This window comes from Trypanosoma brucei, chromosome 1 (assembly GCF_000002445.2).
Source record: "Trypanosoma brucei brucei TREU927 chromosome 1, complete sequence".
NCBI classification, from domain to species: domain Eukaryota; phylum Euglenozoa; class Kinetoplastea; order Trypanosomatida; family Trypanosomatidae; genus Trypanosoma; species Trypanosoma brucei.
The window spans coordinates 405,481-420,005 of NC_008409.1; the positions used below are offsets into that span (position 1 = coordinate 405,481).

The following is a 14,525-nucleotide window of genomic DNA, read 5'->3' on the forward strand; positions in this document are numbered from 1 at the left end:
GTGTGGTGGAGGTAACCTCTCTCCCGTTTCAGTATTTGGCCAGCAGCTCGTGTCAGTTGTTGGATCTGGTTGAGGCGCGGGGGAGAGGAGGATAAAGGGACATAGACATTTTCAAGAGAGGGAACTGCGTGACAGCTAACGGCCCTGCTGCGGTTGCTGCTGTCCAACAGGCCTCTAACGCATAGAATAGGGAGAACATGAAAAAGACGCTTTCATGTCGGAGGCGGCTAATTCTTGGAATGAGCATTGAAGATGCACAAAGTAAGTTTGATTCTCCCGAATCCCGCGTAGCCCTGCGACTTGCTCATGAGCGACATAATCAAGGGGTTTACCACGAGCTCAACCTCGCACAACGACTGCGTAATAGGCTCCCAAGTGAGCGTAAGTACCATTTAGTTCGTCACACGAAACCTAGCGTCAAAGGCTTCCAGGCTTATATTAAATCCAGCCCAGACGACTACGTTGTGAAGGAGCTTTGGTATGGAAAGAAGGCAACTTTACCGAAACTAGCGGGGGATGTGGGCGCTGCCGCCGCCATTACCAGCGGACAGAGTGTTGTGGACAGTAGCCCAAATGTTATTCCTTCTATCATTCAAGAGAAGGGGGTTGGCGGTCCTGTGCCTTGCGATCCACTTTATAATGGTTATTCAAACCCTAGTGGGGTTGGTGCTGTGGTGGATAACCAAACTGGGCCTGTGTGTGGTGTTAATTCAAGTGACGAATGCGCGAGGGATGATACCAGCGCGGCCTCTGTGGAAGGCAGCAGCATGAGTAGTCAGGCGTCGGTGGAAGCTTATATAGGACCTCAGCTTGGCGAGGAGATGGACGCGTATTCACGACACCGTACCATATTTATGGCAGAATTGAAACGGGTTGCAAAAACACTAAGTAACGAAGCAAAGCGGCAGCTCCTTATACGACGTAGCAAAGGAGCCGCACCATCTGCCAGGCAAATGTCTGTTGTCGACCGACTAGTTGAGGAGGTACGGGAGGCAGAGGAAAAAGGTTACACAAGCCTCTCATCCTCCTCGCATTTGTTGGAGCCGCTGGGGCTCTCCCTTAACGTCTGCACAAAAAGGGACAAACGAGTGCTGGAGGCATTCCGTAGTCCACTGCTTTGCGTTCCTGCGGAGGAGAACTACATCTCCATCTCACTATGGGTTGCAGGCGCTCTCATAGAGAATAACGAACTAGCGACAGAGTTTCCATACTACATCGCGAAACATGCGAGCCCTGATTTGGATGAGTGTGACGTCATCACGTCGCCTAACAGTGTCCCGAGGGCGAGCATAGACGTGTATTTTTCTCTGGAACTGTACAAGCTGCAGCAAAGCATAGGGGTTGATGGTGTTTTGGCGCTTCGACGATTTATTGGTAGGGCAATGATACGTCAGCACGATCCGTTGCCGACGACGCCGTCTATTGCGTTTAACATGCGATTAAAGCAGCGCGAATGTGGTGGGTTGTGCTCAGGGGAATCTACACAAATTCCTTGGTTGCATGTAATTAAGGCAAAGGTTGCCTCGATATCAGGCACGGTATTGGAAGTTTCCTCCGACGACTCACCATCTACTACTGTTATGCGAGAGGCAATAGGACATGTTTGGAGGACATGGGGGAACCTCGTAAAGGATCTGCATGTACACGGTGATCTTGACTACCTCTATGTTTCCGTGCGACCGGAGGTAGATGTGCAAGTAGGAATGCCACTGCTGGGGGATTCGACCGGGGGAGTGCTTAACTGTAGTAAAGGGAAAGTATTGTCAACGTCGACGTCGCTGGGGAATTCCTCTCAACAGCTACTTCAGGGTCAGGATGGTCAGGATTGGAAGGGTCAAAATGGTGGGTCGAACGGTGCTAATTTGGGTAGGGCAATTTCTGGAAAAGGAGGGAAAAACGGTTCCCTTTGGAATGGTTTTAACTCTCGTAAAACACGAGCAACAAACGTCATTCTGCCAACAGATTTTGTTGTTGTTGAGTGTTTGCTTGAGAAAAGGGGGCTGCCTCATCGTCTAGTTGTTGAAGACATTACCGAAAGTCTTACGGAAATGCAAAGACAAGCAATGGAAGTGCAGCGCCTGGCTGTTATTGATGAGGCACATCAACAAAGCCAGCAGTATGTTACTGAGAATGAGGAGGATGAGTCATGTGACGAAGGGATTGCCCAATTTCCCGTCGATGTGCGTCCAGTTCTGTACGCGCCAACGATAACGGTGTCTCACGCGGGTGTGATCGACTCAGCATCACACAGTTTCCAGCGGATTCGTATCCGTGGGAGTTGCCTCGCACACATTGAGGCGCTTGCGAAGGCTTTGGGCAGCGGAGAACACTTCGTGGAACGTGAAGGAATACACTTGTACGCAACCAAAACTAGTAGCCAGGGTACTTCTTTACCTCAGCTTCCACCAAACCTTCATTTTTCCAGGACTCACGCGGATGTCAATGAACACGCAGCAACTAAGAGGCTGATTGGTCATCACGCTTCATCTAGTCATGCTGTAATGGAGCAACGTGCAGCGAGTGGATACTTTCATCCTTACCAAACGCTGAAACCAATGCAATATATGATCGCTGATCACGACGAAAGGGAGTTTTGGCGGGAGCACTTTTATAAACTATCAGATATTACACTTGTATTTCATGATCGTGTATGTGCTGCAGACATCAACAATTCGCGTCAGTGGTCTTCTACGCTGAAGTCTCAGTTGCTATCAATCGGCCGGCAGCGTAGTGGACAGATGGGACTGGAAGATGAGTCGGACGACACCGCGGTGAATGGACCGAAAGATGAAGAAGGTGATTCTGCTGGACGTGCGCGAAAGAAGAAACCGAAGAAAGGAAGAGGTAAGCGAGCAGCGCAGGGAGATCTGGAAGACGTAGTCTCCACCATGAGCCCTGAGAAGATATTTGAATACCTATGCTTTGACATGGAGGTTACTAGTGCATCGTATGATCTCCGTATGGGAGATAATGACGGTTATGATTATCGTGTAAAGCTGCGTCGAATTCCGCAGAGCCACTTTCCACTTGTAAAACCAGCCATGGTCTCTCTTCAGAAGCATGGTTTCATCAATTACTTTGGACCGCAGCGATTTTCTTCATACACCAGATATAACATGCATCCCGGCTTGCACCTGCTGAAAGGCGAGTTTCACGCCGCAGCCAGTATCATCGTACAGCAATTCTACATGGACTCTGACCTTGCAGCTGAGAAGAGACGAAACGGTCACACCATCGAGAAGATGTACAGCTCGAAGGGAGCAGGGTTCCGGTTGCCGGATATAGATCGCTCGTTTGGTGGCAGACGGTCCGTTACTGAAAATGGATCCGCTCTGCAATCTGTTCTCAGCAATGCACTCCAGGCATCGTCACTTCTTGGGCTAAATGAAAATTCGGCTGAAATGGAAAGTTATAGCTCCTCACCAAAAGACCAGCAGATCATGAACGTAACTAATGGTGCTTCGGTGTTAGACCCCTGTGGGGAAGCGTTTCTACGCGTTGTTGGACCCAAAGCATGTTCCATGCTCGTGCATGAGTTCCTTGCCTTCCTCTGGAATGACATCGTCAATCAGAGGTTGCAGCGGTACGGCACATTCGCCATTCTCCCCGGCGATCTCGTGCGCTTAAATCCATTAGCATCGCCCCACTCGAATGAATTCGGCCGCGTTGTATATGCTTCAAAGAACAGCATTGAGAAGGGTAAATACACGTGCTATGACGTAGTCCTACCGGTCCCTGGTGCCGGTGTTGAGCTTCCTGATAATCACACAGCTGACCTATACGTTGTTACACTGAAGCGCATGGGCATTCTGTTTAACCCTGAGTCCAAACAGTGGGATATTTTCCGATCGCGAAGCAACTTTGGTAACGATGGTGCTTTACATGACGGTGAAGCGGCCTTTGCATCGTCACCATACAACCGTTTTTCAACTTCTTTTGCCCTCATGGAGGAGGAATTGGGCGGCGAAACAAGCGTGATGAATTTTGCACACGAAAGCCAGGTAGGCGAGGAGGGGGATGCCGGCGGTATGGTAACAGAAGGAGTTTTGTCGGACGGTCGAGGGCTCCGGCGCGACTTACGACATGAGGGAAACATGGGTAATCTTCTGGGAGTAAATATATGGTGCTCCTACAGGCATATGCTCGTCAACCCGTCCTCGCAACTACGCTGGAGATTTCAGTCAGGTCGCACCGGTGATCCATACCAGCGATGGGCATTCGGAGTTCGTAACACCTTCATGGGAAGGGAGACCAATGTTTCGTCCCTCTCTGGGGCTTTGTTGGATAAGGGCACTCTCGGTCGCAGTGCTGAGCAACCTCAGCAGCAACTGTTACTTTTAGGAAATGGCGCACCAGGGAGGTCAGGGAAGGACTCCAGGGGAGGAAAAAGACGAGCGCGTACATTACCGGCTGCACCGTACTGGTTGCCGGAAAAGAATAATGGTTGTCTCGAGTTGTCCTTCCAACTCCCCTCTAGCGTCTACCCCAGCATGTTGTTGCGGGAGGTAACAAAAAGTGACGTTAATAGCCCTGACGTGGTAGATCTCGACCGCCCGCTGATTGACACGCGCGCGGAGTCGTGGAACGGACTTACGGCGGACCAGCAGCAAACATACAGACGATACCTGGCTAAGAAGCGGCAAAAGCTGTTTACAGAGGCACCACGAGCTATCAATATAGCACTTCTGCATCAGCACATCTTCCGTAGTGGCGGCATGAGGCGAGGCCTAATACCCTCCATGCGTGGCTATGATAATGTCTCGAAATGAGAATGCCTCACGCGGGGGAACCCTTAAGTGTAATTTCGTGTAAAAAGCTAACAAAAGAAAAAAAAAGGAGAGTTATTCACATACTAAGGTAAGAGAGAGTGAGAAAAAAAAAAGGAGTATCAATCAGGGAGAGACACTTAATTCCTGCCTCTTGGTTCATCCGAACGCGGCCCTCCGGGGAGCTGTGTTAAGTTTGGCTCTGAAGCATTGTAGGTACTGCGCTGTGAGCGTAAAAGCGTATCGCAGTTTGGGGGGGGAGAAGGAAAGGTTCCGCAATGCTGCGTTTGCGCTCGTTTCACATACAGTCGCGTCATATGGTGCTGTACGCATTTAGATGGGAGATTGGACGGCTGATGCTACAGCGAAAGCCCCATTTTGCGTTGCTATACACATGTGTGCACCGAGCGCACTTCTCCTTTTTTAAAAAAAAGCGGTAGGGTGAAGGCTGGGAGAAGTGCCCTGTTTGATGGGTGCCTCATGTCAACGGTGGGTTCTAGCGCAGCTGAAGTGGGTTGGTGATCTCAGCTTATAAAACAATATGTTTCTTATTCACTGTGGAAGCTTTATTACCCTCCGCATGTTCTTCCTTTTAAAATTTAACTGTTATTATTGTTGTTATTATTATCAATTTTGGTGACTTCCAGCATTCATAGAACACTGTGTATATGTGACGACATCTAGTTCACCGTGCTACGGTTTGGAGGAGATGATGCAGCCACCCCACTTGGAGGTTGAGTGAGTGTGCTGCCCCACGTTTGAACCCGATCCATGAGCATTCACTAATCAATCAACCATCAGGTTATTGTTTATCATGTCGTGCCCCTCGGTAGCTCTCTGAATGTTTCAGCACGTTGTCTTCTCTCTTCCCTTCAATGGTTCTCTATGTTTTTCCCATACGCTGCGCACGCTTGTGAATTTCGCACTTCAAATAAGCGGTAACGCGGTAAAATAGGGGAGAAAGTGAAAAGGGGCGGAGAGGACACCCAGGGACCAAGTTGTATCCGTGCATGGTGGTTTGTTAAAACCAGTGATAACCGACTGACCGTGTGTTCATAAGGATAGCAAAGTGACTTCGTCGATATACGGACAGACAAAAGCGCACGCAGTTAGGCTAAAATAGGTGATAACTATTAGTGGCAGGTGACCAAGAAAGTACCACCAATGCAGCGCGATGTGTACGCGTCGCTCATTAAGAAGCGGCACAAACAAATGGTCCCGCTGTTGATCCACCAGGTCTCCGGCGACATCACCCGTGAGAATATTTTTGACGAAGTCTTTCATGGCTACAAACTTCGTCGGATTGTTCTGATGACGCACATGGCTGCAACACCTGCTACGCTTCCGAGACTCCCGCGTGATATCATTGTGTCCGACTTTGACAAGCTGAAAGCCATTCACCAACCACACTTTCACTACAAACTACTTCCCCTTCTGTGCACTGACTTTGAAGCGTTTTCTGCGCTTCAGGGAATTTGTGCGAGCGCCAACTCACCCTTTACAATAGAAGACCGCAAGGACCCTCAGGGGCTAACGCATCGGCTCTCCAATGGCTGTTCGGAGCGTCAAGCGTTGTGCGAATTTTTTGACCCCCATATCGCACCAGCAGAGAAGCTTGTGCCGGTGTTCTCACGCAAACTCCCTATTTCCGCCGTCGTATTTGATGGTTTGCTCCTCAAGCAAAACTATCCTAAGGTGGCCGCATTGCTCACAGTCCATGAGGCCGCTTCAGAGAAAAGTATAATAGAACGTGCTATCATGAGAGACTTCTTTGTGTCACCGCTGTATACCAAGGTGAGTGGTAACAGCGACGTGGCTCAGTCACTCCGCCTGGTGCATCATTGCACGCACTTCATGGCTCTTAAGCGTGCGGTAGGTAGCGATGCTCCCAGTAGGCAGTCACTAATGCGACTCGCTGCGGAGAAGAAGTTGTTTATGTACGAAAAAATCGGCGACGAGTACCAATTCGTTCACTGAGCAGCGACTTGACCAATGAAAAGGGACCAGCTGGTTGAGGGGAAGTGCATATAGCGGCTGCAGTGGTATGAGGCAATGCCTCGATTATTGTGTTTGGTACGGATGTTTGCGTCATTGGTTATGCATACATAAGTAGTTTGTCACAGATATTTTAAAGAAAGCAGCGCAGATGCGTTTCTACATGCTTACCTATCTGACGAAACGGTGGAGCGGCGGTGTGTGAACAGCGCATACGGGTCTGTTTCCGCCGCATTGAACTGTGTGTCTGCAAGTTGGGATAAAATGAGCGGGGAAGTGCGTGGCTCACCAACCCTTACAAAATAACCCTTCGAAGTATTATGAACTTTCAAACATTTGTTACAACCCTTTCTCATCAAATTGTGCTGTGCAGCTTTCCCTATTTATTTGAGTTAAACCGGACAATCTCACTAGTCCCTATTTGTTTCTGCGTTGTTATATTTCGGATGGAAGAGTAGGGGGAGCCCTTAAGTGGTGTGGAAAATTGAGATAACTGGTGCCCAAAGTTTTTTTTTAAGGGGCTGAAAGAATATATCTATATACATTCAAAAGGCGTTTGTGGCATCACATTACCACAGCAGGGTGCGAGGACTACATCTCGGCGAGGCGGAAGAAGCTACGGAGAAGTCCTGCAGTTGCGGCCCAGTAGTTAAAAACTTGTAAGTGATAGTAAGAAAGGGAGAGGGCTGTTGTTACTTGGCTGTTCATAATCTCTTACATGCTAAGTCCCTGGAATGATTGTGTGGGAGATGATCATCAATGGATTCTTAAACCGCTGCAAAACCGACTTCGCTATGAAAGGCCGCTACCCGTCCAGCAGGCGGTGGTTCCAACGGTTCGGCGGGCATTGCTGAGTGGATTGCCGATGGATGTTTGCCTCACCGCTCCAACTGGCAGTGGAAAGACCCTGTGTTATCTCCTTCCTCTCTTACAAATGATTACCGAGGCTAAGAAGGGCACCAACCACACACGTCTTCTCGCATTGGTGCTGGTACCCACAAAGGCCTTAGGCCAGCAGGTAACGCACGAACTGCAACGACTTACCCGTGGAACAACCATAACTACTGTCTCGCTCTGTGATGAAATGAGTGTAAAAGAGGAGGCTGCAGCGTTAGTACGGACTGTTCGTCTTGTGGGAAGCGGTACACATCAAACACAGGGCCACTACAGAAATGTGCCCTACATGAACATCTACAATGGCGATAGTGTTTCCCTCCCGAGCAACGCCGCTGGTGTGGCACACAATGAAGATGAATCTGAGGATGGTGCAAGTAGTAGTGACGGTGGTAATGGTGAGGAAGTGGGATATGACTCCATGGTGGACTCTTCTCTTCACTACTACTCACGTGCAGATATTGTAATATCAACGCCACAGCGTCTGCTTCGCCATCTTGATGGCACTCCCGGCTTCACACTCCTGCACCTCCGTCTATTAGTTATCGATGAGGCAGATCAAGTTCTCTCCGGGAACTTTGCCAACTTCGTGGCGAAAGTGGTTGAACGATTCGAGGAGGAGCAAGCGTCACGCGTTGGTAGCACCGGAGACCGACGGCGGCTTACGCAATTAACATATAGTCTCCATAAATTCCTCTGTTCTGCAACATTGTCGTCGCATATTACGCGAATTTCGGAGGTTCGTCTGCGAAATTGCCGGCATTTCACATTGGACAGTTTCGGGACCGAAATTCAGCGGGAGGATGAAGGAGAACCCCTTCCACTTCCATCAACGGATGACACAGGGAGTAGAAAGAAGAACAAGCGGGATCAGGAGAGAGGAAACGCCAACACTAAGAATAAAAGAGGGGACGATGTGGGTAAAGGGGGCGAGGAAGACTCTTGTGAAGATGGCAATGAGGAAGTGAAACTGCCACTTTCTCGGCAGCAACTGGTGCGCACTTCGTTTGCACTTCCACCACGTCTTCAAGAGCACGTTGTCTTTGTGGAGGATTGGTACCGACACGCTGTTTTACTAAAACTCGTCCGGGCAATTGTCGACAAGCAAAAGAAGGCTGAAGCCCTTGTTAAAGAACATAAGAGGCGGGAAGAAGGTCTAGCGGCGCAAGATGATGAAAGTGAAGGCACTGGCCTCGGAAGCAATGGTTACGGTACTTTTAGTCGTGAAAATGTCAGGGAGTGCGAAAGCACCGAGTTTCGGGCTTTGCCACATCGAAGGCGTGGAGCCTCAAAACTTGTCGGAGCATCTGATCCTTCCTACCCATCATGTGATGATGACGCTGGTAGGCGCATTGTCATTTTCTGCCGCTCTGCTGATGAGGCACGTGTGATGGGTCACTTTCTTCTCTCGGCAGGGGTTCAGGCGACGGAGTTCACGACTCTCGCCACCGAAAGTGAGCGGCGCCGTGCACTTCTTAAATCCCGTCCCGATTCGTGTGTTGTTGCCTCTGATGCCCTCATGCGTGGTGTGGATGTGCCAAATGTCGGCCATGTGATTATGTACAATCCTCCGGAAACCCTTTCCCAATACGTCCATCGCGCGGGGCGTACTGCCCGGGCTATGCGGGCCGGTCACTTACATTTACTTTTACAAAAGCTTGGACCTAGTGGAACCATGAAGGATGGGGAGGTGGCTATGTTTAAAGCAATTAGTGCCGCCGTGTCTCGGATGCAACCAGTGCGGTACGAACGCCACTTTTTTATGTTTGATGTTGCACCCACTCAGTTGGGTAAAGTCGCGATTGAGTCCAGTCCTGAAGGTGGAAATAATGGGGAGGGTCGTGGTTTGGTGAAGGACAAGGCACGATTACTCATTGAGGAAGCGGATAGATATCTGAAGGAAACGCAATTGCGGTTAACGGGTCGCTGGGTGTCGGCACTTGAAAGCGCTCGGAGGGGTGACGCCGTGGGAAATAAGCCGTCGTCAGCGACGTTTGGTGGCTCGAGGAGGTTTATATCACAAACAAAGAGAGAACGTGGCTGAAGAAGAAAATGAAGGGGGAAAATCGGAGAAGGTGCCTGTTTTTCCGCTACGCACGTGAGAACCTGACCTGAAATTGCCATCAAGGTCCCTGGAGCATGAAGGGCAACCCCACCGGAAAAGGGAGGGTGTTTTGTGTTGGTGTGGTTATCGTTTAAATTACCAGGGCAAGCAGGTGCAGATAAATACGTTATAAAAAAAAAAAACAGTCTAAAAGGAAACAGAAAGGAAAAAACATTCAGTAAATTTGTTACACGCTACACCCGAAAAAAGTACGTGGGAAAATAGCACCGTGGAACATCATGTCGTCACATTTTTGTTTCATATGCTTTGAAAAACGTCACTTCCTGTGTTTTCCCGGTACTTTCCCTTTTCTTTTTTCCTTATCTTACCTTCGCACCGTTGAGGCTCCGGTAGGCTGATCTCTTTCTTGTTGATTTACGTGGAGTTTTTTTTTAAATTATTTTGTATACGCGTGTATATAAACATATACGTTTTTCTGATTGCAATGGGTGGAACAAAGAAAAAGGCAACGGTACCTATTAAGAAGGAAAGTAAATACAAGATTCCTTCTCATTTTGATTGTCCCTTTTGCGACGCAAAGAAATCCATTGCCGTGAGGTTGAAACGCAGCGATGGCTTGGCGTCGGTGCACTGCCGTGTGTGTCGTGTTGGGGAAAATAGGCATTATAACTTCTCACCGTTGGAAAAACCTGTGGACGTTTTTTTCCGCTTTCGTGAAGAATTGATGGAAAAGGATCACGAACTTTTGCGGGCACACAACGTTGAAACGGGAGCTATGGCCGCCCGCACTGGCCTTGCACAACTTGCGCCAAAAAATAGACAACAGGCAACGCTTGAAGAGGACATGGCCTCGGCGGAACCAAGCGATTATGACAACTTTTTAAGCACGGTAGAAAATATTAGCAGGTCCGCCCTCCTGGCATCTGACATCCATGTCGATAGTGAGTACGATGAGCCGCTGTTTTGACCAGAAACGGGGGGAAAAGAGAAGATAAACGTGAGGGATGATGAGACACGTATCGGCGGACCCCTTTTGTGGAACAGGGTGAAGTGCCCCATCAACAACGGAAAGGGGTGAAACAGAACGTTAGCAAACTCCGATGGTGTCACCATCCGGGAATGGACCGTTGAGGTCGGCGGTGCGTTACGAGCTGCGCATTTCATCTTTTATATGTTCCGTTTATGTTTTTTGTCTGCGAAAGAGGGATGGGATGGACGGATGGTGAGTGGGCGTTGTGAACCTGGACACAGCGGCTGCGTTGGGGTCAATGCAAATGATCGAGACTCCATGCGAGTGGTACTTTTTCTTTTGTTTTTATCAACTTGCAGAGTTACTTTCACCTCCATCAAACACTTCAAAATCACCTCTTTTCTTCTTCGGTGTATTTTGTGTGCCTCTTCGGGACCTGCATTTCAGGTCGCCAAGCGTTGTCCCCGCTTGTCAAAGTAATTGATTACGCTGTGTTTGCTGAGTGGGGCTCAGGAATTGGGAAATAAAATTTTGTAGAAACACGGTTCTTTACATACCACTTCTTCATTGCATGTAAGCCCATGAAGTTTCTTGTTGTCGATGGTGATTGGCCCGTAACTCCGTACACACTCACCCGTTCTGAATTAGTGTCACATTCAGTGGAGGAAGCAGACGGGGGTAGTGAAGGCGGTCAACTTATTATTCATGGCCATACGCTTGTTGCCCTCTGCCAGCAGCAGTTGCACACCTCGGTTGTAAGAGTGCGAGCAGCTCCTGATCTTTCCACATTGGGACTCACAATATTACACGAATCTTTAAGTGATAGCACTGGAAATATTCGCCTTGTCACTCCTAAGAGTCTCACGAGGCAGGTATTTGCAGTAGATGATCTGTTAGTGCACGGAAGGCTAATTGTTTTTACCTCCCGTTGGGAATCACTCGCTTCCGCCGCCATTGTTGGCGTGAAATCTGACCGAAGGGAAGAACACGAGCTAACTCGCAGAACCAAATCCAGGCCTGAGGAAACCAAGAATAGCGGTAGGGGTAACCATGACACTTCTGTGTCGCGGCCGAGCGTGTTTTCTGGGAGAAACCGAACGGCATTGCACAAGTTTACATGTGCTGAGACGTACTTTCAATCAATCCCCCCGGCTACGGTTCATGACTTGGATCTGTTGAATAATCTGATTCAAGCAGGAACCATTCGTCTCGACCCCCGCGTGGAAGTGTACCTCTGTACCGTGTGCGGATTCCTACCGCGTCAAACGTTTACAACATCATGCTGCGGTGCTATCATGTGCGGCGCATGCACACCACTTATATCTACTTCCTCAGTGATGCCATCTGTCATGAGCGAAAGATATGTTTGCATAGCCTGCAAAGAGCTTCCATTTACAAGTCACACTGCCCATGTGAGCAGGGATGCAGAAGTGATGAAGCTAGTGCGTGAGCTCCGCGTGCTACATCATCCACAGCTGGCTTCGGCAGCCTCAGCCACTAGTTCCCACGGAATGGCTGAGAAGAGTCACGCATCATTGCCCTTCCTTTTGCACTCCATGGGAATCATGCCAGCAAAACGTGATGTGGGAGGCGCCGCGGCACCCGTTCTTGGGTCGGTATTTCCAAATCCGTGAAAATCTACAATCAGAACCATATTCTGCCGGTTAGTTGTATACCCACATTAGTGAATATGAGGTTGGTTCTCACATAACCATGGGGAGCCGCACACATCATCAATACCCGATAATAAACCTGTACAGCTTAATGTATACTTAAACTTCTATGCTCTTTCCCCCCCTTTTTTTACCATTCTCACTACTGTGAACAGTAATGTGGCGGGTGAAACCCTTAGTTTGGTTGGCTGCTCGCGATGTCAACACCCTCCGTACTGTCTCTTCACTTCACTCCCGAACCCGGCAAGAGGATGTCACCATCAGTGGAAATGACAAAGTGACAAGAAATAGGGAGCGTAACTACGCAGCGGCACCATCTGGATGCTTTCGCTTTGATTTACCAACTGCATCGCTGCATTCGGAACTTTCAAGAGGCCGTCGTTATGACGTACCGAAGGGAAAATCATGTAGCGGCCAATGGGCCTCAAAAGGTAAAATATGCACAACTACCAATAATGGGAGAGCTGCAGTGGGAACAGGTAAGGAACCTTCAATGGGACCGCTTCCATCTTCCCGGAGTTCCGGCACCCGATTCCCAGTTGATTATCGACGGATGAAAGAGTCTCACAAGGTGGAGGCTGGTAATGCTGTGAATTCAACAATATCGAGTAGTGACAGCAGGGCACCGTCGAAACGAATTAATGTTCGAGTCATCGCTTTGGAGTGACCGGAACAAACATCGTCACCCCCTCCCTTTTATTCATCACACACATAGTTTCTTCACAGTTATTTTGTTTTCTCGTACCATTGCTCGCTCGATTGTACTCTTTTCTCTGCCTAATTTGTTTCTTTTATTTTGCAGATTGTGGCGAGGTTGTTACCTGCCATTGGCTCACTATGTCCCTCGTGTCCTGTTGCCGATTTACTAAAATGTTATGTTGTTGTCTGTATCACCCTAAACCAATTCTTTTTTTTTTTGATTCTTGGGCCCTCTCCAAAGGGACGTGGGCTTACCTGTTTAAGATCATGCTAATATTACGAACACATGCACAATAGTGTTCCAGCATCCAACACATGTTCTCCGTTTAGGGAGGAAACCGTGTCGAAAAGAGGAAAGCGGTCACGTGGAACTGGAGGGGATGACAAAATAACTCGCGGCACGTGCTCTCAGCCGTTTAGTGTCATCACACTCCCCCCGGGAAAACTTCTCGAATGGCTGGTGTGTTCTCCCTGCCGAGTATATGATGTCAACCTTCCTCGTTCCCGTAATAATGATAATAACATATCCTCATTGCAGTGTGCCGTTTTACCGAACTTCTTTGTGGAATATGGTGGGCGCTCATACTCTTGTGTCGCAAAGGTGTGCAAACCGCAGCTACGCAAGGTATTGCTGCGGGCTCTTGCGGCAGTGCGTCAAGAGATGGGCTCTGTTGACGATATCCCCCACGACTCACTTCTTGTTGTTGCTGTTTCTCCCATTAATGCCTTTTCCTCGGAGTGCATTCATGATGCATCGCGTACTGCAATGCCAAGAGCACGTGAGGGTTGTAAGATTGTGGGATTGTGCGTGGCGCGGGAACTGAGTGCGCCGCATCGAATGCACTGTGAGTCTAATTGGTCACACGAGAAGAGTGAAGCCTCGGGTGTGGGGGCAGCCGTACAGGAGGGTCTCGGGGACTGTTGGGAGGAGGATGCCACGCGTGTTGGAGGCACTAATAATGTGAGAAAAGCATTTTGTGGTGTGCAGCTTGTGTGGGTGGCGGATTGCTATCGGCGCCATGGCGTAGCCAAAGTACTTGTCGATACAGCGCGCCGGCACATTAGCTACGGGTTTGAGGTTCCAGTTGAACGGGTTGCTTTTTCTGAGCCGACTTCGCTTGGGAAGCTGTTCGCGAAAAGCTACAGTGGACGGCCTGATTTTCTTATATTTTGATGTGCGATCGAGAGTTATTACTCAGTTTAGGCGACTTCCTGGAGGATAGAAGTTAATTATTCTGTAAGTGCATTGGAGAAGGACTCTATCACATCATACCAACGTTGGTGACTCCTGTGCTGCCGTTCATTTCACATCGCCTTTCAAATTCTTTTCATCTCACCTTATTTGTTTTTCTTTGTGTGCTATAGAGTATCATTTACTTTCTACCAGTGGGTGGAGGTACATAGCCAGCTTCTGCACTGTGGACTTCGGGATACCTGTTGATCAAATAATAAAAAAAGAAAAA

At 48.9% G+C, this 14,525-nt stretch overlaps 7 protein-coding genes across 7 annotated transcripts, besides 1 other annotated feature; all 7 read left to right on the forward strand.

Annotated features, from left to right (window-relative positions):
- Nucleotides 1-197: 197 nt before the first annotated feature.
- On the forward strand, nt 198-4,769 carry TB927.1.1600 (hypothetical protein, conserved; the record flags this gene model as incomplete). The annotated part of the gene is made up of 1 exon (XM_001218861.1): nt 198-4,769. The coding sequence occupies one exon, from the start codon at nt 198-200 to the stop codon at nt 4,767-4,769; it is 4,572 nt and encodes a 1,523-aa protein (XP_001218862.1).
- Nucleotides 5,931-6,743, forward strand: TB927.1.1610 (hypothetical protein, conserved; the record flags this gene model as incomplete). The annotated part of the gene is made up of 1 exon (XM_001218862.1): nt 5,931-6,743. The coding sequence occupies one exon, from the start codon at nt 5,931-5,933 to the stop codon at nt 6,741-6,743; it is 813 nt and encodes a 270-aa protein (XP_001218863.1).
- Nucleotides 7,480-9,699, forward strand: TB927.1.1620 (ATP-dependent DEAD/H RNA helicase, putative; the record flags this gene model as incomplete). Its single annotated transcript, XM_001218863.1, has 1 exon — nt 7,480-9,699. One exon carries the CDS (start codon nt 7,480-7,482, stop codon nt 9,697-9,699), a length of 2,220 nt encoding a protein of 739 aa, XP_001218864.1.
- Nucleotides 10,205-10,687, forward strand: TB927.1.1630 (hypothetical protein, conserved; the record flags this gene model as incomplete). Its single annotated transcript, XM_001218864.1, has 1 exon — nt 10,205-10,687. The coding sequence occupies one exon, from the start codon at nt 10,205-10,207 to the stop codon at nt 10,685-10,687; it is 483 nt and encodes a 160-aa protein (XP_001218865.1).
- Nucleotides 10,688-11,271: 584 nt separating this feature from the next.
- TB927.1.1640 (hypothetical protein, conserved) lies at nt 11,272-12,324 on the forward strand (the record flags this gene model as incomplete). Its single annotated transcript, XM_001218865.1, has 1 exon — nt 11,272-12,324. One exon carries the CDS (start codon nt 11,272-11,274, stop codon nt 12,322-12,324), a length of 1,053 nt encoding a protein of 350 aa, XP_001218866.1.
- Nucleotides 12,325-12,520: 196 nt separating this feature from the next.
- TB927.1.1650 (hypothetical protein, conserved) lies at nt 12,521-13,030 on the forward strand (the record flags this gene model as incomplete). The annotated part of the gene is made up of 1 exon (XM_001218866.1): nt 12,521-13,030. One exon carries the CDS (start codon nt 12,521-12,523, stop codon nt 13,028-13,030), a length of 510 nt encoding a protein of 169 aa, XP_001218867.1.
- Nucleotides 13,031-13,256: 226 nt separating this feature from the next.
- Nucleotides 13,257-13,262: a repeat region (inverted telomeric repeat hexamer CCCTAA).
- Nucleotides 13,263-13,348: 86 nt separating this feature from the next.
- TB927.1.1660 (hypothetical protein, conserved) lies at nt 13,349-14,236 on the forward strand (the record flags this gene model as incomplete). The annotated part of the gene is made up of 1 exon (XM_001218867.1): nt 13,349-14,236. One exon carries the CDS (start codon nt 13,349-13,351, stop codon nt 14,234-14,236), a length of 888 nt encoding a protein of 295 aa, XP_001218868.1.